Raw genomic sequence first — 26626 nt, forward strand, 5'->3', positions numbered from 1 at the left:
TAGCCACTGCTCAGGTCAAGAAATGAACATTATCAGTACCCCTGAATTATCCCACATGTCCTTCTTCCGAATCACAACTTCTTTCTTCCCATACAGGTAACTGCTATGGTGACTGTTACGGTAATTACTTCCTTGCTTTGCATTACAGATTTTCCTTCCAGGCAACCATCCTTAAAAAGTAAAGTTTAATGTTGCCTGTTTTGGAGTTTTATATACATGAAATCATAGACCATATATTCGTTTGTGTTTCCTTGTTTGCTTTGTTGTATTTATTTTTTATTTCATTAATTAAATTTATTGCGGTAAAATATACAACATAAAATTCACCATCTTAACCTTTACGCGGGCCTCTCACTGTTGTGGCCTCTCCCGTTGCGGAGCACAGGCTCCGGACGCACAGGCTCAGCGGCCATGGCTCATGGGCCCAGCCGCTCCGCGGCATGTGGGATCTTCCCGGACCGGGGCACGAACCCGTGTCCCCTGCATCGGCAGGCGGACTCTCAACCACTGCGCCAGCAGGGAAGCCCATCTTAACTAATTTTAAGTGCACAGTTTAGCAGTATTGAATACATTCACATTGTTGTACAACCATCACTACCCCCATTTCCAGAACTCTTTTCATCTTGTAAAACTGAAACTCTATACTCATTAAACAATAACTCTCCATTTTCCTCTCCCTTCAGCCCCTGGCAACCACCATTATACTTTAGGTCTTTATGAGTTTGACTGCTCTAAGTACCTCATACAATCATACAGTATTTGTCTTTTCTTGTGACTGGTTTATTTCACAGCATAATATCTTCAAGTTTCATCCATGCTGTAGCATATTACAGAATTTCCTTCCTTTTTAAGGCTGAATAATATTCCATTGTATGTATATACAACATTCTGCATATCCATTCATCCATCAGTGGACATTTGGGTTACTTCCGCGTTTTAGCTATTATGAATAATGCTGCTATGAACATAGGTGTACGAGTATCTCTTTATGACCCTGCTTTCAATTCTTTTGGGTATATACCCAGAAGTAGAACTGCTGGATCATAGTGGTAATTCTATTTTTAATTTTTTGACAAACCACCACCATACTCTTTTCCATAGCAGCTGTACCAGTTCAAATTCCCACCAACAGTGCACAGAGTTCCAATTTCTCCACATCTTTGCCAACACTTGTTGTTTTCTGTTTTTCTTTGCTTTTGTTTTATAGTAGCCATCCTAATGGGTGTGAGGTGGTATCTCACTGTAGTTTTACTTTGCATTTCCCTAATAATTAGTCATCTTATCACGTGTTTATTAGCCATCTGTATTCTCCTCTTTTGAGAAATGTCAATTCAAGTCCTTTGCCCATTTTTGAATTGGGTTGTAAGTTTCATTGTTGTTGAGTTTTAGGAGTTTTCTATATATTCTATATATATTTCTATATATTCTATATCCCTCATCAGATATATGATTTGTTGTGGTTTTATTTCATTAATTTTTAATAATAGTATACAACCTCATGAGTTAGTGGTGAGATTTTTAAAAATATTTATTATTTATTAGTTTTTTCTGTACCGGGTTTTAGTTGTGGCACACAGGATCTTTAGTTGCAGCATGTGGACTCTTAGTTGCGGCATGCACAAGGGATCTAGTTCTCCGACCAGGGATCGATCCTGAGCCCCCTGCATTGGGAGTGTGGAGCCTTACCCACTGGACCACCTATTTCATTGATCTTTGCTCTTCTCTTTATTTTTCCATCCTTCTACATTCTTTGGGTTTATTTTGCTATTCTTTTTTTAACTTTCTGAGCTGGTTGCTTTACCCATTACTTTTCAAGCTTTCTTCTTTTCCAATATATGCATTTAAGGCTACAAAATTTTCTCCACATACTGGTTTAAATGCTTCCCATCAGTTTTTACAGGTAATTCTTTATTATTTAGTTTTTAAATATTTTATAATTTATATTGTTATTTCTTTTTTGACCCATGGTTTACTTATTAGTATATATCCTTATTTCCAAAAATCTTGGGGTCTAGAAAACTGCATTATGATTAGAGGTCATACTTTGTATTATTTCTGTCCTTTAAAATTCATTGAAAATTGCTCTCTTTTTTCCAGCATATATTTAATGTTTGTAGATGTTCCATATATGCTTGAAAAAAATATATATATATTCTATACTTTATTGGATGCAGCATTATATGTATTGTTTTTCACTGAAACTAAGATGCACCCAATTTTTTTTGTTACGGTTGCCTTTAAAAAGTACCACGAACCAGGTGGCTTAAACAATAGGAATTTATTGTCTCACAGTTCTGGAGGTTAGAAGTATGAGACCAAGGTGTTGGCAGGGTTGGTGCCTTCCGAGGGCTGGAGGAAGAATATGTTCCATGCTTCTTCCCTAGCATCTGGTGGTTTGCTGGTAATTTTTGGTGTTCCTTTGCTTCTACAAACATCACCCTGCCTTCATCTTCAAACGATGTTCTTCCTGTTCGCCTGTCTCTGTCCAAAAGTCCCCTTTTTTAAAAGGAACAAGTCTAATTGGGTTAGGGGCCCACTCTACTCCAGTATAACCTCATCTTAATTAATTTCATCTGCAATGACCCTCTTTCCACATAAGGTTACATTCTAAGGTACTGAGGGTTAGGACTTTAACATATGAATTTTTGAGGGACACAATCCAACCTATAACACACTGTTACTTTACTTACTATCAAAAAGTTTTAACATGCTGCCAATTAAACTATGACTCAATACCAGGAAACCAACAGATTAAAAACAAAACAAAACTTCCTTTCAGAGTTGTTAAAATGTGAAAAAAATCTGTATCTTAGAATGAATTAACATCGATATATTTTCCCTGCCTATTCTATCAATTACAGAGAGAGGTATATTCAAATCTACAACTGAGGGTTTTTCTAATTCTCTTCAAAGTGCTCTCAATTTTTTTCTTTTTATATATTGAGGCCATGTTATTAGATGCATAAATATTTAGGATTATTATATTTTCTGGTGAATTTTACCTTTTATCATTATGAATTAACTTTTTCTCTTTTTTAAAAATTTTATTTATTTTTTATTTTTATTTATGGCTGTGTTGGGTCTTTGTTGCTGCGCGCGGGCTTTCTCTAGTTGTGGTGAGTGGGGGATACTGTTCGTTGTGGTGCGCGGGCTTCTCACTGCAGTGGCTTCTCTTGTTGCGGAGCATGGGCTCTAGGTGCGCAGGCTTCAGTAGTTGTGGCACGCAGCCTCAGTAGTTGTGGCACGCAAGCTCTAGAGTGCAGGCTCAGTAGTTGCGGCGCATGGGCTTCCTTGCTCTGCGGTATGTTGGATCTTCCTGGACCAGGGCTCGAACCCGTGTCCCCTGCGTTGGCAGGCAGATTCTTAACCACTGTGCCACCAGGGAAGCCCAACTCTTTATCTCTTAGTGTTAATTTCTGCCTGAAATTCTAGCTGGTCTATTATTAATATAGCTATCCTAGTTTTCTTCTGGTTTGTGTTTGTACAGTTTATCTTTTTCCAAACTTTTACTTTCAATCTTTCTGTTTTCTTATGTTCTGTAAATGTCTTATTGTCAGACGCTGTTGCCCTCACCCCCAGCTCCACCCACTGGGGAATTCAGAATGTTTCACTTAAAAGGGAGTAATTAAAACTAGCCCCTTGCCATGCTTCTCTGGGACACCTGCTTCTCTTTGAGGCTGGGCCATAACCCTCCTCCCCCATCACTCTGCAGACAGGGCTATGACCCAGGAGGTGGCGAGGTCTCTGGGACCAAAAAGCACAAAGCAGCTGGCCTGTGACCCACCCACCATGGCCCCTGTGAGTGCCCCTGGGGTGTCTTGACCCCTGCTCAGGCTCAGGGCAGGCTCAGTGCCTCACCTCCTTCCAGAGGTGGGCCACCAGTGGGCCCAGGGCCTCCTGGATTTGGCTTCTGGGTCCCCAGTAGATGTAGGGTGGGGTGTGGATTGGGCTGTCCTGCAGGCTCACATCAGAGCCTCCATTTGCAAGATCTTCAGAGCCTTGTAGTTAGATTTTTATTTTATTGATCCAGGCTGACAATCTTTGACTTTTTTCTTTAAATAAATTTTATTTATTTATTTTTTGGCTATGTTGCGTCTTTACTGCTGCGTACCCTGCTTATGTACAGTTTCTTTTGCCTTTAGTCTTATAGATTCCACTAATTTCCAAGTTACTTAGGTAATAACTTACCACCCATCCTTCAGTGAAGTTATTCCATGAATTTGTAGTATAGTTAGATTCTCTGGTTACATTCATTTCATCCTGGGATCCCCTGACTTCCCCTTTTTTTTTTGGCCTCACCATGCGGCATGTGGAACATCCCCGACCAGAGATTGAACCCAAGCCCCCTGCAGTGGAAGCTCGGAGTCTTAAGCCCTGGACCACCAGGGAAGTCCTATATGTTTTTTTTAGTTTGCATATATTAATGTTTATTCTTTGTGTAGTAAAGTTCTATGGGTTTTGGCAAATGCATATTGTTGGGTATCCAACATTACAGGATCATACAGAATAGTCTCACCATCCTAGAAAATCTCTTGTACTTCTTGACATGTTTGGGTTTTTTTTCCCCCTTGTCTTGTTTTTGAAAGGTAATTTTTATCTTATTTTCCCCCGTATTAGTTTGGTAGTTATACATTGTTTTTCTGTTTAGTGGTTTAGCAAAACATTCATCCTTACCTTACCAACGCCTAACATTAACTGACATTTTACTTTCTACCAGCACAATGCAAAGACCTTAGTATACTCCAACTCCATTTACCACTGCCTTTCTGACTCCTATGCTGGTGTGTGACACACTTTAATTCCTTGTCTATACATTTTAACACCATGAGCCTTTATCATTTTTGTTTTACAGTCAATGTTTATTTAGATTTACATACATATTTACCACTTTCATTGTTCTTCCTTTTATTTATTTTTTCCTTTTTATTATGACTGAAGATTAATTACCCTTTGGAATTTCCCTTAATGTGAGACTGCTGGTGGTGGACTGTTTTTGTCTGAAAATATTTTTATTTTACTTTCATTTTTGAAAGATATTTTCACTGGGCAGCTACCTTCTTTAAGCATAGGGAAGATAGCATTCCCTCCTCTGTCTTCCAGTTTTGTTGTTGAGATGTAAGTAGTAGTCTGTTGCTCCTTTGAGGATAAACCATCTTTATTCCTTAGGTGCTTTAAAATATTTTCTTTTTGCTTTTGCCTTTTTGCAGAGTGCAAGTTTAATCCATTGGGCTTCCTGAATCTGTGACTTGATGGTTTTCATCAGTTATAAATAATTCTGACACTATTTCTTCAGATTGCTTTTTCCCCTTTCTCTCTTCTCCTTGGACTCCAATTAGGCATAATTTAGCCCAACTTACTCTCTCTTCTGTATTTTCCATCCTCTTATTTTTCCAAGGTTCATTCTGTTTCTATAATTGACCAATTCTCTCCTTAGCTATGTCTAATCTGCTATTAAACCCATCTATTGAGACCTTAATTTCATTTATTTTATTTTTCTAGCTAAAATTTCTATTTGGTCCTTTTCCAATTGTGCTATGTCTGTTTGTGTTGTTTCAGGTCTCTGCTGAAATTTCCAAGCCTCGCTTTTATCTTCTTGAAATACTAAGCAGTTGTTTTCATTTCTGTATAACTCCAATATACGGACTTGTCTATTTGTTGTCTCTCATTTCCTTTCTTTTGGTCTGTCATTTGCTTGCTTTCGTTTTCATTGCCTTATTTCTTCAAGAGCTCGACTAATTGACTAATTCTTATTGTGGCTGATGTTATATTTGAAAAATTATTAGTTATAATACTTTTGAGGTCTAGGTTGTTGTTAAGTTCCTTGAGATTTCTGCTTGCTTCTACCAAGTATCTGGAGATGCTAGCAATCTGGGATCATCTTATTCCAAGTTTGAGACTTGAGAATTTCTGGACCACCCAGAATGCTGGGACACTAGGCTGCAGAATATAAGGACTGGTTTACTTCTGATTCATCCTTAGGGGTTCCTAGTCCAAGTGGATCTTTACCAGCATCGCTATCTTTAGCTGTCCCCGGATTCCGATTTTTTTGTTCCTCTAGCTCCTAATCCTTCAAGGCCCTCAAAATCACAGCTTAGCCTCTCAGCAGCCTTTTCCCAACTGGAAAAGCCCCCTGGGCAAAGGCAGCCTTTAGGGCCTTCTTTTCTCTCTGGATTCCCAGCCAATCTTGTTAACCCTTTGATTTTTTGATAGTTTTCATATTTAAAGTTTCTGAGAGTGCTGGTCTGGAACATCCAGCCTACCACTATCAGAAGTGGAACCTCCCACTCGCTTTATTCTGATATCACAGAGCTCTAATCCATAACCTCACTACACAAAAGATAAAACGGAATACATATGAAAAGACTTCCTTAAATTCACATATTTAGTGGTAGAGCTAGGTTTAGCCTCAGGGCTCAAGACTAATAACTGTTAAACTCCACTTGCATTAGGTCTGGATACAAGGGTTTCTCTTGTTTTGACCTTTTTCCCTGGGGTAAGGAGAGAGCAGTCTTGCCAAAAGATCAGAGGATGGAAGTAAGGACTTAGCCATATTCCCGGCACCTTTCATACATTCTTCTCCCAGCCCTGACCTATGGGGGAGCAGGGGTGGGATCCGATAACTTATTATGGTCTGGCGATGGGGAGTAGAAGCAAGCAATCCTTCCCATTCCTAAACTACAGATTATAGACATCCCCACGATCAGTTATCCCTTTATCTTCGATGTTTCTGAACACCTGTGGTAACCGAACCCAACTTCAAATTCCTCTAGACCCCACTTTACAAAAGTCCTCTAAAACCAAGAAGTTGTCTTCAGCCAGCCTCCTCTCCCCCAGAAAACAAACACCAAGACACCCTCACAACAAAGACCACACCATTTATTTACAAAGGCCAGTGTGGGAGTTGGGGGAGGTAGGGAGGGAAAGCCACACAGACATCCTCTCTGGACTGCTTGAGACCCTTTCCCACTTGGAGAAAATTCTGTTCCTCTTGCCTCCATATTCCCAGCAATGGGTCCTCCAAGCAGCTGGGCTAAGTAGCAGATAGAGGAGGTGATACGAGCCTCCTCTGTGCTCCAATAGAGCAATGTCCAATTCCAGATCAAAGGCATCATTGCTGCCCTCTCCTTTCCTTCCTCAAATAGAACTTTCTGGCCTGGAGGGAAACAGTGAAAACTCAAAGGGCAGGAGCTAAGACGCCAAAGGCCAGGGGTTCTAGAGGGAAAGACTCCTCCCCTACTATTTCCCGAAGCAATGAAGGGAGGGGTAATAAGGGTGCTGGTCACAGCCCTGACAGCTTCAGAAGAGGTACCCACACTACCCTTGGCTTACGCAGTATCCAGAAGCCCAGGGGATCTAGCTCTCCAGGCTGTATTTATTCCTGACCTAGACTGGCCCTTTTGCCTACTTCTCTCTGGTGGGAGAAAACTCTAAACCAGAAATCGACAAGGGATCCACCCTCCCACTCAACTCACATGCTGTGCTTGCATGCATGCACCCACCCACCCCCACACACCCACTGCTAAGACAGACCCCAATCCTCTTCATGTCTTTTGAGGGGAGCTTAAATTACTGGTACCTGGAGACACAGGTCCTGGGTTCATGGAAGTGTGTGTGTATATATATAAGCATGTGTGTTTGCGGAAATGGAACCAACATAAGCCCTTGTGAGCCGTATTGTTTAGCTTCATTGAGCCCTTTTCTCCCACTCAAATTCCGTTAACATCTCTTAAGTCTCCTTTGCCAGGCCTGAGCCTGGACTCTCCGGCCTAAAAGAACTATTAGTTCTTCCATTCCCTAACTGTCAGTTCCAACTTCCAAGTCCTCTACTCAGGCTCTTTCCCTGATTGCCTTCCTCCAGAAAATCTCATTCCCTCCTCCCCTCATTGGGCTGGTCCAGGGCCTGTTAATTCGTGCTCCAAAGGGCTGTGTCTCACTTCTCCCTTCAGACGGGGAGAACAGGCATCTTCCTTCCTCTGGAAGTCCCAACAGACCCCATGAAAAAGTGCTGGGTGAAGTGAACAGAACAGGGGGTGAGGAGGAAAATCACAGCCTGTTTCACCTGCCCCTCCTTCAGAGCATGGAAGTCTAGCATTGGTTAGGCTAGAGGTGGGAGGGGATGGGGGAGAGAAAGAAGGAAGAGTTACCAAAAGTAAACATAAGACAAGCAAAACCCTAGTGGTACAGATGGAAGACCCTGTTCCAGTAAAGCAGAGAGTCGGTTCCTCCTTCAGCTCTGCACTGCCACTGAGAAGTCTGAAGGTTGCAAAGGTGAAGGCGGGGAGGGCCAAGGAGGAGGGGCCAATCAACAAAACTGTGAGAACTGTTTAAATAGCTCTGCTAGAGCAGGACCAGGAGAGAAGGTTCTACAAGAGGTGCAGAAGTAAAACTGGAATTCTCAGAGCTACGGGGCTGGGGCCCACGCCTCTAAAGTCACCCTGCCGTCTGGAGAGGACAAGGGAGAAGACAGAAGGGATGACAAGCTGCAGAGGGTCGGAACCAAACGCTGGCATCGAGGGACGGGACAGGCAGGAGGCACGGGCCGAGGGATTAGGACAGCTGAGAGCCCAGGAGTCTCTCGATAGCTGCGTTGATGTCCCCTCCTGTGGCGATCAGGGCCTGCAGGTTGGCCTCACGATTGATGAAGCCCATGGAGTTGAGCTGCTCCAGCTGCTGCTGAAATCTCACTTCTGGCGTCTGCACCTGGAGGGGACAGGCCTTTTGAAGTGGGCACAGGACCAACGCCAGGGGGCCTATCTGATTCTGAGCATTTATAATGGTGAGAAGAAGACATCCTCAGAGTCAACCAATGGGGCAGGGGTCGGTGAGCTGCAAACAGAGGCCAAGGAGCCGGCATCCCATGTCACTAAACAACTGTGTCATCATAAGACGGGGGGCATCTTTCTTAAGATTTCGAAGTAATGGATAGGCCTAGATCAGCCGATATTCCCAACTGCTTTCCATCAACACTCTGGAGATGTTAACAGGCAATCCAAAAGCCAAATGTTCTGTGGTTGATAAATACCACCTCCAAACCCCCTCCTTCCTGGCAGTCAACACACACACGGCCATAGTAAAGGTCAGAGAAGGGCCCCAGAAAAGCAAGAACCTGCTAATTGTGTTTAACCAATCAACAAACACGGTTATTTACGAAAGAGAAGGCTTTTCGTTTTTGACACTCCTATAAACATCTCCTGGAAATGTTTTCCCCAAGGCATGTTTAGGAGGCACTAGCCTAGATCATGAACAGAAAACTCAGAGCTGAAAGGAGCACAGCAATCACAGAGGCCCCCAACACGCAGTACAAGAGCCGTTTCCAATGCTCCGTGCTGTTTTTCATCACGGTCCACACAATTTAAGCTGGACTGGGCCTTGGGGATCCCTTCATCCAGCCCCCTCAGTGCCTTGCACAGAGCTGGGCACACTTACATTCCTGTTGAAAGGTTTTTCCCAGATGAGTCACAGAGGCCATAGAAGGGTTAAGGGGCTCATCCCTGCTCCTCCCCCAAACCCCAGGCCTTGACTATGTGGCCCACGGCTCTGGTCACCTCACCTCCCAGAATCCTCCTCTCTTGTCTCAGAGAGGGAGGCTACTTTAATTATCAAAAGGGTCCTCTGATATAAGCAGAAATGGTGTAACAGTAGTTACAGTGTAAATTCTGGAGCCAGCATGCCTCAGTTTGAATTTCAGCTCCATTACTTACTAGATATGCGACTCTGAGCAAGCCACTTAACCTCTCTGGGCTTTAGTTTTCCCCTTTTGTAACACAGAAATAATAATAATAGCTTCCTGGCAAGGCTGTTGTGGAGAGCCAAGTAAATGAGCTCTTATACATAAGGCACACAGACCAGTACCCAGCTGACCCAGTAAGTGCCATTACTAGTCTCATCTCCATTTCACAGCTGTGGAAACTAAACTTACGAAGATCGGTAACTTGCCCAAGGCTAGAAAGCAGCAGACCAGGAACCAAAGCCGGGTCTGGCTGACTCCAAAGCCTGCTCTGCTGTCTCCATTCGACCGCCACCCTGAATACTGCAGGGTCCCAGCGCCAGCCCCACTGCCCCGCGTACCTGTGAGTTCCCACTTCCAGCCAAAAGCTGGATCATCTGCTGCATGAGCTGCTGCTGAGCACTGGAGGCCCCTGTTGGAGAGGATGTGGCTGGCGGGGCTGGCAAGGAGGTGGGGGCCTCAGGCGCAGACCCAGCGTTGCTGCCTGTAGAGGAGGCTGGGGTCCGGGACATCCCAAAAGAGCCGAGGCTGCAGGCAGGAGAGACCGAGAGGTGGGAGATGGCCTCTGAGAAAGGGATGGCAGTGTGAGATCCAGAAGGAAAAGCAGTTGGAAGGAACAGGAAGAAGACCCTCAGAGACACAAGGGCTGCTCAGAGAGTGGCAGAGAAAGGGGTTGAGGGGGAGGAGTAGCCAGAACCTTGCTGCCCACCTGCCACCGACCCTCACCTGGGTACCAGTCCGGGGGCCTCGGTCTGCAAGGTCTGCAGTCCCTGCTGGATCTGCAGCAGCGCCTGCATGGCTCGGGGATTGGTAAGAATGGAGAGTGACTCCGGGTTCTGCATCTGGTGGGAAACAGCAGAGAAAGGCAACAGGAGGTACCAGGAGACAGGAGGCAGCCTAGACCCTGAGTCCAGAGCCAAGCGCGGCCCCTCCTTTAAGTTCCACCCACTGGGCCTCGGGGTCTACCCCGGCCCTCAACCTCTGCCGGTCTAGGCTCCTCACTCACCTGCTGCAGGAAGACTGGGAGCTGCAGGCGGAGCTGCTCCTGCAGCTGGGGGTTCCCCGCGAAGAGCGGCACGTTCACCATCATCTGCCAGGGTGAAGGCAGTAGGGGAGGCCTGGGCCTACCCACCCCCAGAATGCCCCCACGGCCTCATCTCCCTTGGCACCCCCTCCACTGCAGGAAATCTGGCCAGCTTTTCCAAGGCTCTCAAAGTATCCTGAAGGCCTGAGTGGGACAGTGAGAGGAAATGGAACTATACTCTGGACGAGGACGAGAGTCAGGAGCCAGTCTGACGAGGATGATGACAGCTAACATTTCCGAGTACGTAGGGCTTACTACGTGCCATGCCACGTTCTAAACACTTTATGGTATTAACTCAACGCTCACAACTCTCTGAGGCAGGAACTATTGTTATTACCATTTTACAGAGGAGGAAACTGGGGTTAAATAACTTGCTTGGCTCACGCAGCTAGGAAGTGGCAGAGCTCAATACAGAAACCCGGGCGGTCTGGCTCCAGAGCGTTTTGATCATCGCAAGCAACAGCCCCCAACACACTCCCCTCGTGCCAGTTCCATACCTGAGCAGCAAAGTCGGGGTTCTGGGCAAGCGTTTGCATCATGCTGCGCATGTAGGGGGCTGAGATCACATTCTGCATCAGCTGGGGGTTCTCAGAGATCTGCTGGAGGAGGGCCTGCATTTCCGGGCTGTTGAACATCCCTAAGACAAGACGGAAAAAACAAGAGAAAAGGGGTCCAGATGGAAACCAGATGCCTCACTTCCATCTACATTACTTCAGGCACTGAGTGGTTACAAAACTCAGAGAGGCAACGGTCAAATGGGCACCCAAGTACTGGGGCGTGGGTCCAAGTCTCTCTTGACTCCGAGGTCATCTCGCCCGGCTTTGTCCTGGCCCCTTCCCCAACTACTCTGCTAAGGACAAGCCAGTTGCAAACTGGATCTGATTCATGCCCCTCTGGACTGTTCCTGCCACAGGTCGGATGTCAGAGTTGGAAAGGATTTGACTAAAGATCATCCAGTTCAACGGTTTTCAAACTTGTCTTAGCAGCAGAGACCCTTTCCTCAAACCAAATCTCACTTGGAAACCAAGTATGTCAGTGGTCTGGTTGGAGCCGGGGCAGGAGGCCTGGAGCCTTTCGCTTTTAGTCTTCCCTCATCCTGGAGATGGGCCAGAGCCCTCAAGACTCAGAAGTACAATTTTAAAACCATGGATCAGGTTCAAGTACCTTATTTATGAAATAAGCACATAGAGGGGAAGGGACTTTCCCAATCAAGATGCTCCCCAGGGTACAGAGAAATCAGAGCATCTACCACACATCCCTAGAGCCATATGTATAGTCATAGTCCAGACAAATGGGGCATCTCCCAGGGTTGTGCAGTGCATAACCTGCACCTCTGTACAAGGCAGCTCTGCACATCCCTCTCCCCAGCCCACATCTACCTGCCCCCTGATTCCTCTCCCACACCCCATTCCCAGTCTGACCCATTTACTCTGGATAGTACCAGCAGTGTTGAAAGAGCTTAGGAAGTGGGGCCTGGTTTACTCATAAGCCTTTACTTAGGTCACTCCTAGGGACATCAGGACAGGGCCAGAACCAACCCTTACCCTGAGGGGTCGAGCCACTACTCCAGGCTACAGCGCCCCCTCTGTGGCTTCAATACAGTCTCACCTCTGTCTTCAATATTCTGGAGCAGTGTGAACCCCATTCAGTCCTGGGGCAGAGGGACTGCCCTGGTGACCCCACTAAGCTCCTTCCACCCTAGGACATACCTGACCCCAGGCTAGCCGCATTGATCCCAAAGGGGTTCGAGACTGTCGGGTGCACCTGGCTGGTCCCCGATCCTCCGGTGCCCTCCCCACCGGACCCGGGGGCCTGGGAGGTGGGGGGCGAGGGGCTCCAGGGGTTAGGGAGGGGCTCTCGATTCTCAGTCCGCAGAGGCTGGGAGGATGAGCTGTCGGAGTTCCCGGCCAGGGAAGAGAAGGGATTGTTGCCAAACTGGGAGGAGGGAAAGGTTTTGGGTTAAGGACTGAAACAAATCCTTAAGGGCTAGGCCCTTTCTTTCTTCTCACCTAATAGCCTCCCCTTCCCCGGGAAAGGGAGAGAGATCTAAAACCTTGGAGGTCCTCAGGTCAATTTCTAGCCCCACAATGGGCAACTTCACCCTCATCCTGCAGGGTGGGAGCTGCCTGCTGATGACTGGATAACTGAACCCCTCAGATAACTGGAAACATCACTTCTCCCCTGGTGGCTCTAAATATTTGGTATCTAATCTCCTCTGTGCTCTATAGTATCAATACTTTACACACACCTTTCCCACTGTGTAGTGAGATATTTGTTTTCCTTAGCTCTTAAGGGGCAGAGACGATGTCAGATTCACCTTTGCACCCCTGGCCCCTGACACTAGTAGGTGCTCAATAGGTAATTATTGGCTTGATGGGAGCTGGCTCTCTACTTCGACCCCCATCTGCCTCTAGCTCTCCCTTTTCCAGCCACCTTGGTCTAAGACTAACCCCACTGAACCCTCTCCCTCACCCCCAGGTCCCCCACATGGCATTCTGTCCACCCAGGCACACCACAATGGAGCCCCTTAGTGGGCACACCTCTGGCTGAGCACACCTCTGGCTGAGCACACCTCTGGCTGAGCACACCTCCCTAGGTCTTCTCCTTCTGTTGCTTCCTCCATGTAATCTCCTCCTTCCCCTCCCTCCCCACAGCCTATCTCCTCAGACTGGCTGCTTCAGCTAAACAGTCCCCCTCAGCACCAGGCCCCCAACTATGTTATCCAGGATCGTCTCAGGGTCTGCACCCCACCATATGGTGGGCTGCCCACGGCAGCACCCACATGTCCTCCCTCTGGACCCGCCAACAGCCACGCAGGAGGTACCTGAGCAGCCTCAGCCCCTCCCCACCATGGAGTTTCGTATCCAGTCACTTTTCCTGTTTATTCAAAGTGGGTCGTGGGGACCAGGGTTGACCAAGGACCCTCCTGCTCTGAGCTGTGGTTCCTTCACCCTACCAGATACCTGTTCAGATAACAGGGATTGCAGGCCAGGGTTCATGCACCAGTTTCAGTCTTCGTCAACGTTTCAGATTTCCTGTTCAGGTAACTTGCCTAGCACCCAAACCCACCTAGTTCTGGGTCCTGCTTTGCTCTTCCCCATACACCCTAAGGCCTGAATTTCTTTCCCTGAACTCCCAAAAGTTATAATAGCTGCCATTTATTGAGCACCTACTATGTGCCTGACCCATTTATTCTAATGTTTACAATATCCCTCTAATACACCAGTTCTCAAAGTGTGGTCCTAGGACCCCTGCAAGGTTTACAAACCATTTTTATAATCCTAGGATGTTATTTGCTTTTTTCACTCTCATTCTCTCATAAGTATTCAGTGGAGTTTTCCAAAGGCTATGTAACATGTGACACTGCAACGGACTGAATGCAGAAGCAGATCTGAGAATACAGCTGTCTTGTAGTAAGCCAGACATTCAAGAGATCTGCAAAAAGGTCAAACAAGGCCATTCTTTCCTCTAAAGTTTTGTTTTGGAAAATAAAGTTATTTTTCAAAAGAATATGCTATTTATGTTAATGTATAATTGATTGTTATTTTTAAATGGGTTAATAAATAAATTTTTTTTTACTTCTCAGTTTTAATTTCAGATACAGTGAATATCAATAGCCCTAACCCACAAAAACAAAAGCTTCTGGAGTCCTCAATAATTTTTAAGTGTATAAAGGGGTTCAGAGGGGAATTCCCTAGCGGTCTAGTGGTTAGGACTCTGAGCTTCCACTGCAGGGGGCTCAGGTTCAATCCCTGGTTGGGGAACTAAGACTCCCGCATTACACACAGTGTGGCCAAAAAAAAAAAAAAAAAAAAAAAAAATTTTTTTAAAAAAATTAAACAAAAAATAAATAAAGGGGTCCAGAGACCAAAATGATTGAGAATACTGCTATAACACATTGTCTCCATTTTGCAAATGAGGAAGTGAAGACTCAGGGAGGTTAAGCAACTCACTTAAGATCACACCACTGAAGTATGATGGAGCAAGTATTTGAATCCAGGTTTGTTGATGCCAAACGTTATGTTCTTTTAGTTGAACCAGTGGTTCACACACCTTAGAGTACATCAGAATTAGCTGGGTGCTTGTTATAAAGCCTTGCTCAACTACCTGAATTTTTTTTTAACCAGGTACATACATTACTTTGATATACATTTTTAATTAAATACTTATATAAAATTAAACTTAAAATAAATTAATTTCTTTAAAAACTCACAGTTGATCCCTGTAGCACTTTCTAAAATTTGAAAGAGCAATGGCAAGAATAACCAAGAGGATGGTGAAGTATAAGCTGGAAGTGGGGAGGGGAGGTTCACCCTACCTGATGCCCAGACTTAATTAAGACAATGTGGCATCATCGTAGGGACAGGGTCAACAAGGCACGCTCATCTGTGGAGACTTGGTGTAGGGCAGAGACGGCATGAACAAGGAATCTGCTGGGATAGCACGGGCCACTCAGGATATGGTGCTTTTTCCTTTCTACAAGGAAGAAGGAACGTGAGGCCCCACTCTCCCACTTGGGTGCTGGTTGAGGATAGTGGGGCGTTCAGTCTGTGAAAGTCCATCAAGCTGTACACTTATGATATGTGCACCTTTCTGCAACTATATTATTCTTCAATAAAACATTTTTAGATTTTTTTTAAAAAACAAGTTTAAAATTATATGAACAGCATGATACCACTTCTATAAGGTTGAAAATATGCAAAACAAGGCCAGAGATTGTTTATGGATTCGTACATAGGTAATTAAAAGAATCGAAATGACAAACACCAACTTCAGGGTGGTAGTTAGCTCCGGAGAGGGAAAGAGAGGTATAAGATGGGGGAGGGGTATGTGAAGGCTGCAATTCTATGTGTAATATCTTATTTGCTAATGTTTAATACGGCTAGGAAAACATACAAAATACTAACAACATTTGTTAACTCTGGGGTGGAAAAGAGGTGGCTGGGAGATGGAAACAGCAGGATCCCTTGTATATACTTTTGTTGAGCCTGTATACCTTTCTATACTTTTTAAATACCCTTTTGTTTACTTTGTGTAACTTTTGAGTTTTGAAACAGGTAAATGTATACTGTATTTAGTGTAAGCTAAACTTTAAAAAAAGAACCCAAAAAGGCACTGAAACTATATATGGCAACATTTTAGGGCCACAAGGATACAAGAGAATGCTATACTTTTTGTATATTTGGAAAGAATTCTTAAAGCCTTTTTTAAAGTGTGTATTCCCAGGACTTGATTCCAGAGATTGACTCAATAAGTAGCTCAAAGGTGGGGACCAGGAATCTCATGGTTAACAAGCTCCCCAGGTGATTCTGATACAGGTGATCTGTGGACCACACTTGAGACACACTGTGCTAGGGCTGGCTGTTTGACCACAGGCCTGCCCCACAACCTCTGAGCCCTTGGTGCAAGAAGTTTGTCAGAACAATGTCAAATCCCTTGGATACTACCCACTGCCCACTCCCCTAGGGAACTCTGCTATCTTCTGCCCTAGTGCCTCAGTCCCATGCAAGTTGGACCATCCCTGGCTATGCAGCGTGAGAACCACTTTTAAGCCAAGGCCCACCCTCAGGGGGCTAGGGAAGGAAAGAGGAGCAGACAGCACCTCAGTCTTGCCTGGGTCTGGGGTAGGTAATCCTGAGTCCAGACTGCCCTCCCACAGCCCAGCCCCTGGCCCCACCTGTTCCCGGGCAGCACTAAACATGGGCTCCTGGATGTCCGTGTACATGCGGCGGAGGGCATTATACCCTCCAGGGATGCTCTCCAGGTTGCTTAGGGCCCGGTCCTGGTTCCGCATCATCTCCTGCATCATGGCTGGATTCCGAGCAAGCTCCATCGTCTGGTGGAAAAGGGAAAGAGAGAGAATGGCCCTGGAACCAGGGGATCACCAAGCTTGGAAAAGAGTGGGCCCTGATGAGGAGGTCTGCATCAGGACCAGGGTCCAGGGCCTAGGAACTGACCCATAGTGGCAGGGAGTAGGGTGAACTGGACTTCCTTCCTCTACTGTCACCTTGGCTCTAACCCTGTCTCCGTATGGGTATTCTGGTTGACTTTTGGGGGTACAATGATCCCAGATGGGGTGAGGGCAGCAGCTTCCCTCCCTCAGGTTCAGAGGATCCTCAGAAGTGTCAGGGAGCAAAAGGAAGTTGAATAAGAAAGGACATGAGAAAAAAGAAGAAGCAAAAGAGAAAATTAACATCTACTGAGCAGTTACGACATACAGGCACTGGGCTAAGTACTTTACAGAATTCAAATCATTTAATACCCACAATAACCATCCCATGTAGGCATTTCTGTCCCTATTTAGCAGATGAGAAAATAGGCTCAGAGACTCATTGCCTGGGACACACAGCCAGTTAGTGGTGGAGACAGGGTTCAAGGCCAGATTGGTCTGTCTGACCGAGACCAGACTATGGCTTCTGGTAAATGACAAGTTGGGGAGGGAAAGGATTCAAGCTGGGACAATGCTACCAACACGTTCTAGATCTCACCCCAGGTCTTTGGCCTCACTGAATCTTGAGAAACAGGATGGGGGCTTTCTCTTGGGAACCAATGGCTCACTTTCAATAAGGAGGGGGTGACCTATGTCAGCTCTAGGGGACAGCAGTACATAACAGATAAAATGAGCATAGCTGCTTCTTGTTCCCATCCAACTTGGAATGCCTTCCCTGTCCTTCATCCCAAATTTGCTCCACACTTGCCTCTTCGAAGACACTTTTATGTCTATGATAAGATTCTGATCTCTTATCCCACAATTCGTTCATTTAATAAGTACTTATTGAGTGACTACTATATACCAGGCACTGTCCTAGGCAGTGAAAAAAACACTTGCAAATCCTTGCCCTCTGGAACTTATCTTCTGGTGAGTCTAGCACTAGTGTCCACAGCTCTGCTGAGATCGTTTACCCTCGTCCCATCCCCTGGTGGATGGCCACGAGATGGAGCTCCCAAAGACCAACACCAAATCACCCCCCCTGGGTCTCCCTTACCCACCAGGCCCTGTCCAGACACAATGCTCCCCAATCCTCCTATTATCTTTCATTCCCAGGCCTTTGTACTTGCTGTCCCTCAGCCCTGAATACTCTTCTCTTTTTCTTCCTCTGGTACATTCTTCCTCTTTTGGGTCTCTGCTTGGGTGACACTTCCTTTAGGGCCTCCTCTGAGCCCCAGGTAGGATCAGGAGCCCTTCTGTGTGCTTCTAGGGGATACTGTGACTATCTCTATAATAGCACCGACCACACTTTATTATGACAGCCTGCTCACTTGTCCCACTTCCCTTTGAGACCAGAAGTTCCTGGAAAGCTAGGCCTATGTCTTTTCATCACTGTACCCCCAGGGCTCAAAACATGGCTGCTGAATGAATGAATGAATGAACAAGTCAAGGTAGGACAAGGTGGGAAAAGGCCAGGCAGGGCACAGCTGGGCACCAGGTGCCCTCCACAATCCCAACCTTCTCTCAGACCCACCTGCCTCATGAGCTCAGGGTTGTTGAGCATATGGCTGATCTCGGGGTTCCGCTCCATCAGCTGCTGCATCTGGGGGTTGGCCATGATCATGTGGCGCATCAGGTCGGGGTTAGACATCATGTCCTGGACCAGGGGGTTCTCCATGATCTGCGACAGCATCTCAGGATTGGACATCAGCTGCCTCTGCATCTGCTGCTGCAGCTCCATGAAGTTGGCAGAGCCCAGGCCCAGGCTGCCCAGGCCCAGGATGCCCCCAAAGCCAGCTGGGGGGAGGGGGCAGGGTCACGGTCTGTCACAAGACTCTTCCCCTACCTGGCCAGAGCCACTGAAGTCAAGTCTCCAGGATGGGCCCCTTCTGCTTCTCACATCTCCCTTTTCCAATCATTTCCACAGCCCCAGCCCTGATCCACTGCTGGCAAAGAGATGTGAGCCTACTAGACTGAGACCTCTTTGATGGCCGAGGCTGACAGGCAGGCACAATACTGAGCACAGAGAGGGTAACCAGTGATGGCCTACTGCATGAGCAAATAAATATTCCCCAACGGGCTACTGTTGGACCCACCTTTTTCCCAAACTCCAATATCTTTACCCAGGGTTCCCCACATGCCCAGCCCCATTTCTCCCCTCACTCTTTTTTTGTTTGTTTGTTTTTTGCGGTACGCGGGCCTCTCACTGCCGTGGCCTCTCCCGCCGCGGAGCACAGGCTCCGGACGCGCAGGCCCAGCGGCCACGGCTCACGGGCCCGGCCGCCCCACGGCGTGTGGGATCCTCCAGGACCGGGGCACGAACCCGCGCCCCCTGCATCGGCAGGCGGACTCCCAACCACTGAGCCACCAGGGAAGCCCCTCTCCCCCTCACTCTTAACATTTTGCCATGCTCTCCTCTTCTGGGAAGCCCTCACAAACTGGTTTCTTCCCCCTCTTGGCTCAAGTACCAATGTCTGGACCCCTATGTCCAGGGGTCCCCAATCCCCATCAAATCAGGAGCAGGGACCATATTTTCCCCTCTTGGCTCTCCCACAATCCACAGCCCAAAACAGGACAGTGCCTTCCACCCTAAAGGCTTACAGAGTATGGATGCAGTGGCACTGGGAGGTCCCTCCCCAGTCCCTGGGGAGGTACCCCCGCCACTGCTCCTTCGGCTTCCACTGCCAGTATCCGAAGTGGCACTGCCAGAAGTGGAGGGCTGGGCAGAAGTGGCGGGTGAAGCAGGCGTGGTGGAGGGTGCTGAGGCTGGGTCTGGAGTGGAAGGGGAAGAAGCAGTGGCAGTAGCCGGATCTTGAACCCTGAGGACAGAAAGAAAAATCCCAGTTGAAGTGAACACAAAAGGGAAGACAATGATTTCTATGCTTGCTGTGCAGGTACAGCCGTAACCCAAGCCACCTCCTAAGCAACCTTGAGGCTGGGGCAGGGTGATGCTGGGGGCAGTCAGTAAATCAGACAGAGGAAGAGAGGAGCGAGTATCCTCTATCTTCAGGGTATTCAGGGAGAGGTAAATCAGGTTCCCTTCCCCTGCAGATGAGATCACAGGGCTTCCTGGCAATCCATCCAAGAGCCACCTTCCTGGGCCTTGGCATAGGCCTTAGATGTACAGTTGAACAATGGGTGAGAAAGTATCAGATGGGGAAAAAAATGCCCAATCCCAAGCTGGACCTGCTCCTCTCCTGAACTTACTTCTGAGGGGTCTTGATGACCAGATGGACAGTGAGCCCATCCTTGATCCCATGCTGGTTCAGTGTGTCCCCATCCTTGAGGATCTTGCCTGCGAAGATCAGGACCAGCTGATCCTGCTGAGCCTTAAATCTCCGGGAGATTTCCTCTTTGAACTGTGATCAAGAGGCAAAGGTCACTGTGGAGGCTGCCTGGGCTCGTCCAACCAGGGACCCTGCCTCTTCTTCAAAGCCTCTGCATTCCCTTGCCCCCATCTCTAGTCGTGGGAAGTCCTTTCAGCAGTCCTGACTGCATCCCTCCAGCTGCAATAAGCAGCTCCTTTCTTAACCAAGGGGTGGACCAGTGAGAAGCTCCTCTCAGCTCTACCCCAGGGTTTCCCACCCTAGAAAGCCCTTGCTTCTATCTGCCACTCCTTCTTCAGTCCATCCACCCAGTTCCCTGTGAGCATACTACCTGGGCAGTTCTCTCCATCCCAACTCCTTCAACAGCCTTGGGCCCAGGCCCTATCTCCCTTCAGCCTTCTCTTTCCTCTCTTTATTCCCAGTGTTCCTGTAACAACTACAACAAATAGATCCCATTTATAACGGCACTAACTATTCACTAGTTAAGAGTCTAAGTCCCATGAGATACATGTTAATTATTATCTCCATTTTAAAGATGAGAAAACTGAGGATCAGAACAGTTAGGTAACTTGCTCTGGGCAGACTGGAACTCAGGTCTTGACATCAAAGCCCAGGCTCTTAACCAAACACATGGGGCCACCCAATTAGGGCTGATTTCAAATTCAGCTTTGCAGGCAAAAATTATTTAAATTCTGGAATGTAGTCATTTTATAAGGTGGGGGGAGGGGCAATGACGGCACTAAAGGCTGGCTTGGGGAGAGTTAGACTCCCCAAATCTATCAGCAACACCCCTATCAACCCAACCAAACCAAACCCACACTCTAAGTAAAAAGAGTGCACTTGTTAAGCAAAGGCAGCTTCCAGATCCCTCCCTTCCAACCAGACGCCTATCTTAAGCCCCGCCTCTGTGAAATTCTGGAGCAGCCACAGGGTGGTGGTGAACACAGGCAATATTCCCTCATTCACTCATTCAACACATTTTTATTGAGCACCTACTGCACACTGTGTAAATCCCAGAGGGGCTGAGAATCAAATGTAACCACCTTGATTGGAAAGAGTAGGAAACATCCGGGCAGAGGGAAATCCTACCCCCTGGCCGGGCGTGAGAATGCTGGGCGTTCTCTGAGGCGCACAGTAGCAGCCCGGAGCTCTCCCCCAACCTGCGCCTCCCGCCCGCTCAGCTCCTTGCCCGGCCCCCACTCTGACTCGGCGCCTCGAACCCCGACCAGTAACTGGGGCGAATACTCCCCTCAAACCCAGGGTCCTTCCCCCTTCCCTGTGCAAGGTGTCCTCTTCGCACTCTCCACCACGCCCCCAGCCCAGGCCACAAGGCAAATCCCCGGCCTCCCTTCCCCAACACGCGCCACGCTCCCCCAGACCACCCCCGCAGGACGCCCCCTACCCTCCTGCCCTTCCCTTCCTCTCCTCCGAGTGCGTGCTGGGCCCCCGCCCTCCTCTCCCCGGCCCTCCCGTACGCCCCACCGTCTCAGAGCCACCCCCCTCTTCGCAGACCCCTCCTCCGCGCTCACCCCCATCCCCGCCACCCGTACTACCTCTTTGACCGAGGCTCGATCGCAGATCACAATTTCCTCCTTGTCCTTGGGGGTCTTGACGGTGACCCGAATGGGGGGCCTCGTCTCGGCCCCGCTCGGCTCCGCCATGCCGCCGCCGCCACCCGGCCGCCCGCCAGCCCGCCCCGGCTCCTCCTTCTCCCCGCCCGGCCGGCCGTCCGGGCTCGGCTCCGGCGCCTCCAACACTCCCCTCTCCCCTCCCCTTCCCAAGGTTTCACCGCCCCCTCCGGACCAGCCTCAGCCACAGCGCCCCGGGCGGACTGGGGGGGCCACTGCAGCGGGGTCCGCCCAGGACTGAGCCCGGGGTCCGGCAGCTTGGACAGGGCCTTGCTGGGCTGCGGCCCCCGAGGGGTTCGGGGCGGAGGCGGGGCGTGCCCGTCACTGCGGGACGGGGGCCGAACTAGCCCGCCCGAGCCGAGTTGAAGTCCACCCGGGCCCAAAGCTGCCCCTGCCCCTCCGCGGGTTAAGTCCCGTTCCGGGACAAAGGACTTTCTGTGTCGCCGCTTTATCTCCGTTCCCTGTGATAACTGGTCTTTCTCGGGAAGCCCGAATGCTTTCTAGGCCTGAGACCTCTCCCGACTTTGAGGTTGAATTTTCCCACTTCTGGACGTCCACCTAAAACCTTGTCTCTAGGATTGACTTTATTCCCTTGAGAGTAGTGGCCTGCCCGAAGTCTATTAAGTACAGTTCTAGAGACCTGAATTTTGCCTGCGTGGCCCTTCTGAGCCTTGGTTTCCTCAATAGTATCTATCGCCTCATCTCACAGAACTGTGCATAATGTAGAAATTTACTTTGAAAAGTAACCAAAGGTGTGCCCGACAAATATAGGGATTTTATTTTCTTTTAACTACTGAATCGTGAATTGTCAGGCGGATATGACTTTTCTCTGCCCGAGGGGGTTAAATGTCCTTCCAGTACTGCCTCTGTCCTTTTTCTCCCGCTCTTTTCCCCCATAACCGCGTGGTCGCACTGGAAAAGCGAACTGTAGTTCCCAGGGTGCCTCGCGAAATCGCAAAGAACTACAATTCCCAGGGTACTCCGCGGTGGGGCGGGGTTGAGTCAGAACCACACAGCCAGGCCAGAAAACTACAACTCCCAGGGCGTTCCGGAGCAGGGCAGCTGGACTACGGGAAGCGGCAGGCGGAGGGCAGCAGTAGGGAACTCGGGTATCTGGGTGCAAAAGCCTAGGGATAGGAGCCGCAGGCATGCTGCGTCCCAAGGCTTTGACTCAGGTGCTAAGCCAGGCCAATACTGGAGGCGTCCAGAGCACCCTGTGAGTGCGGACCGAGAACCCGAGTGGCGAGCACTGGCGTGGGGCAGCGCGCGACTCTCCGAGGGAGGGGTGGGGAAGGGAGGAGGTGGCAGAGGGAGCAGCAGCTAGGTGAACCGGCCGGAGGGCCCCTCTCGAAAAGAGAAACCGACGTACTGGGTGCTCGGGGCATGTTGTAGCACACACTCAGCCCAGACGCTTGCTTTCTAGAAGGGCCAGTGGAGGGAGTTAGGATGGGAGCCCAGGCGTTTGACTCCCCGTCCTGAGCACGTTGATATCCCTCCTGCTCCTTCGCCAGGCTGCTGAATAACGAGGGATCTCTGTTGGCCTACTCCGGTTACGGGGATACGGACGCCCGGGTCACCGCTGCCATCGCCAGTAACATCTGGGCGGCCTACGACCGGAACGGGAACCAAGCGTTTAATGAAGACAATCTCAAATTCATCCTCATGGACTGCATGGTATGGAGAAGGGAGCCACTTCCTCTTTCTCTAAGGGCATCCCCAAGGGGCGACCTGGACCCCATCCTGGATGGTTGGAGGGGCAGGGACAGGATCTCTGGAAGATTACTAAGAGTCGGTCTGCAGCAGCATTTATAATAGGCAGGACCCTATGCATCAAGTGGTGATGAGAAAGGAGTCCTGGACCTGAGGTCTGGCTGGGGTTCTGGTCTCAGCCAGCCACTTATCATTTGTGGAACCTTGGGTAAGTCACTTAACCTCTCCGGGCTTTCTTACCACACCTCCAAGGTGAAAACAAAATCCCCATCACCACACCATGCACACAGGGTTGTTGTGATCAAATGAAAGGGTGGATATAAACTGTAGAGTGATATGCAGACACAAAGTGTTGTCATCTGAGATTCACAGACTCAGAAGCATGGCAGAATCTCCAGACCCTAGTCCAATCCCTTCAGTTTACAGAGGAACTCGATGCAGTCCAGAAAGGGGAAGTGGCCATTAGACTGTGAACTTCTTGGAAACAGAAGCTGTCTCATTCACCTTTCTATCTGTTCAGTCAACAAATTTTTAGATCCCTGCAGTGTTCTCAGGACTGGGGAAAAAGTAGCAAACAAGACAGACAAAAACTACAGCCCTAATGCAGCTTACAGTCTTACATAGGCCTTAAATTAAGTAAAATATGTATATTCATAAAATAAGTTCGTAAATATGTTTTGTAACATATGTATGTAAGTGTAAAAAGTAGTATGTTAGGTATTGAAAATGCTGTGGAGAAAAAGCAAAAAGGAAGTGAGATAGGATGTTTGTGTCAAGGACTGTCTCACTGAAAAGGTGACATCTCATCAAAGATCTAAAAGATCTAAAGGAAGTTGGCAAGCCATGTGGCTCTCTGGGTTAAGAACATTTCTTTCTTTTTTTTAAAATTAATTTATTTATTTTTGGCTGCATCGGATCTTCGTTGCTGCGCATGGGCTTTCTCTAGTTGCAGTGAGAGGGGGCTACTCTTTGTTGAAGTGCACAGGCTTCTCATTGCGGTGGCTTCTCTTGTTGTGGAGCACAGGCTCTAGGCACTCAGGCTTCAGTAGTTGTGGCTCGCGGGCTTTAGAGCGCAGGCTCAGTAGTTGTGGCTCGTGGGCTTAGTTGCTCCGCAGCATGTGGGATCTTCCTGGACCAGGGCCCAAACCTGTGTCCCCTGCATTGGCAGGTGGATCCTTAACAACTGCGCCACCATGGAAATCCAAGAACATTTCTGATAGAGAGAACAGTAAGTGCAAACGCCCTGAGGCAGAATGATGCCTGGTCAGAGATCAACAAAGTTCAAGTGGCTGGAGTAGCATGAGAATGGGAGAGGTTAGTAGATGAGGTACCCAGAGAGGCAGGGGGTGCAGCACCTGCTTCCAGGCACACAGTGGATGCTTAGTGAAAGTTTGCTGAACCAAATTGAAAAAGCCCCCAAGACTGAACTCTCCAGGAAGGATTTCCACTGTAATTCAGCCACCTACCTCTTCCTCACTCCCTCCTTAACCAAGGATACTAGTTCCACTGATGATTCCTAGGGTGCCTACCCTAGAGCTGGTGCTATAAGGGCAATAGCTTTCAAATGTTCTGACCACAACCCAGCCATAAGAAATATATTTTAAGTCAGAGTCCAGTAAAACGAAAGTTTCATGAAACAGTACTTCCCTTACTATATGCAATATACTTCATTTCTCTTCTTTTTTTTGGCCGCGCCGCACAGCTTGCGGGATCTTAGTTCCCCGACCAGGAATTGAACCTGGGCTCCAGCAGTGATGGCGCCGAGTCCTAACCACTGGACCACGGAATTCCCCTTCTTTTTCTTTTAATGCTGATCAACTTCTTAATTGATCTGGGGTCAGTTAACCCTGGGGCCAAACCTACAGTTTGAAAAACATTACGTTGGGTAGTGAGGAGAAGTATAAGTTGGGTTACTGCTCTCCCCTTACCATAATGATAATAACTGTATAATAAGCCATAATAATAACATCACCCATCTGGACAGCCCTTTGCAGATACAAAACTCCTTCCTGTATATTAGCATCTTCACCAGCTGGAGTGAGGTACGGGTTACAGAAAGAGTAACTGAGCTTCTGGGAGATTGAGTTTCCCAGGGCAACTTGGTTAGTAGGTGGCTGTGCTGAGGCTGGAATGGCCTCAGAACTTCACGTCCAGGTCTGTGGCCAAAGTCCCCCAGCAGAAGCTCCTGCTGTGCCCAGGACATGGAAGGAAGATACAGTCTCTCTCAAGAAGAGCGCATGGGGGAAGCGGGCAAAGGGTGCAAGCAGAGCGTCACATCCCCTGATATCACCCCCACCAGGAGGGCCGTGTAGCCATCACTCGAGTGGCCAACCTTCTACTGTGCATGTATGCCAAGGAGACTGTTGGCTTCGGAATGCTCAAGGCCAAGGTGTGTATGTGCCCATCCCTGTAAAACCCTGGGCCCAGCCTTCATGCTGCGTCATTGTGTCCACTCCCATCCCCACCACCTTCCCGGAGTCGTTCTCGTGTCACCCAATTCAAGTCTGGTGCGGGCTAACACTGGAGGCTGGGGGCTGGGGGCTCGGCATTAGGAGTAGACCTGAATTTAAGATCCCTCCAATGGCAGGCCTTGTGTGGGACTGGTTTCTCCTCCCTTTCTCGCAGGCCCAGGCCTTGGTGCAGTACCTGGAGGAGCCTCTCACCCAAGTAGCAGCATCGTAATGGGTGTTGGTGGAAGCAGGGGTTCAGAAAAGAGAGATGACCTTTTGGAGGGGCAGGGCGCCCTGGGGAAGCCTTCCTGGATGTGGAGGGTTGGGGGGACTTTGTTCTTCCCAAGAATAAACTTCAACTCCTGTCTTGTGTCTTGGCTGCTTTCTTGGATGGGGGGAATCAGAGGAGATAGGAAGGAGCAGGGATTGCTTATAAGGTTCTTCATGTTTTGCAAGTGAGGGGCTTCCCACTCACTCCTTCTCCACGACCTCCAACACCAAAAGGTTATTGGCAGTGATGCCTCAGGTCCCTTGGCCTCTCCAGCGGTGTGACCTCACCAGGCCGCCACCACTCAGAGAAGAATCTTACCCACCTGTTGGCAAAACCTAGGGAGTGGGCTTCCCTGGTGGCGCAGTGGTTGAGAGTCCGCCTGCCAATGCAGGGGACGCGGGTTCGCGCCCTGGTCCGGGAAGATCCCACATGCCGCGGAGCGGCTAGGCCCGTGAGCCATGGCCGCCGAGACTGCGTGTCTGGAGCCTGTGCTCCGCAACG

General features: G+C 48.5%; 2 protein-coding genes across 2 annotated transcripts; one reads left to right on the forward strand and one right to left on the reverse strand.

Annotated features, from left to right (window-relative positions):
- Nucleotides 1-6855: 6855 nt before the first annotated feature.
- Nucleotides 6856-21819, reverse strand: UBQLN4 (ubiquilin 4). The gene is made up of 11 exons (XM_032649394.1): nucleotides 21620-21819; nucleotides 19948-20099; nucleotides 19342-19559; nucleotides 18275-18537; nucleotides 16489-16647; nucleotides 12521-12746; nucleotides 11309-11448; nucleotides 10734-10817; nucleotides 10454-10569; nucleotides 10069-10255; nucleotides 6856-8700 (listed from the first exon to the last, which is right to left on the reverse strand). Exons 1-11 carry the CDS (start codon nucleotides 21725-21727, stop codon nucleotides 8548-8550), a joined length of 1806 nt encoding a protein of 601 aa, XP_032505285.1. The 5' UTR covers nucleotides 21728-21819; the 3' UTR covers nucleotides 6856-8547.
- Nucleotides 21820-22633: 814 nt separating this feature from the next.
- Nucleotides 22634-26223, forward strand: LAMTOR2 (late endosomal/lysosomal adaptor, MAPK and MTOR activator 2). The gene is made up of 4 exons (XM_032642820.1): nucleotides 22634-22910; nucleotides 23206-23368; nucleotides 25704-25793; nucleotides 26030-26223. Exons 1-4 carry the CDS (start codon nucleotides 22843-22845, stop codon nucleotides 26084-26086), a joined length of 378 nt encoding a protein of 125 aa, XP_032498711.1. The 5' UTR covers nucleotides 22634-22842; the 3' UTR covers nucleotides 26087-26223.
- The last annotated feature ends 403 nt before the right edge of the window (nucleotides 26224-26626 follow it).

The sequence above is a fragment of the Phocoena sinus genome, chromosome 1 (assembly GCF_008692025.1).
Source record: "Phocoena sinus isolate mPhoSin1 chromosome 1, mPhoSin1.pri, whole genome shotgun sequence".
NCBI classification, from domain to species: domain Eukaryota; kingdom Metazoa; phylum Chordata; class Mammalia; order Artiodactyla; family Phocoenidae; genus Phocoena; species Phocoena sinus.

Bases quoted from the DNA above. Each gene is read 5' to 3' on its own strand.
- UBQLN4 (XM_032649394.1), bottom strand. From the start codon at position 21,727: ATGGCGGAGCCGAGCGGGGCCGAGACGAGGCCCCCCATTCGGGTCACC. The intron at 10,570-10,733 runs GTGAGTGAGGAG...GTTTCCCACCAG, and splicing joins TCCCAGTCTTCCTGCAGCAG to ATGCAGAACCCGGAGTCACT. The intron at 8,701-10,068 runs GTACGCGGGGCA...TGTCCCCTCCAG, and splicing joins CTGGAAGTGGGAACTCACAG to GTGCAGACGCCAGAAGTGAG.
- LAMTOR2 (XM_032642820.1), top strand. From the start codon at position 22,843: ATGCTGCGTCCCAAGGCTTTGACTCAGGTGCTAAGCCAGGCCAATACT. The intron at 23,369-25,703 runs GTATGGAGAAGG...CACCCCCACCAG, and splicing joins TCATCCTCATGGACTGCATG to GAGGGCCGTGTAGCCATCAC. The intron at 25,794-26,029 runs GTGTGTATGTGC...CCTTTCTCGCAG, and splicing joins TCGGAATGCTCAAGGCCAAG to GCCCAGGCCTTGGTGCAGTA.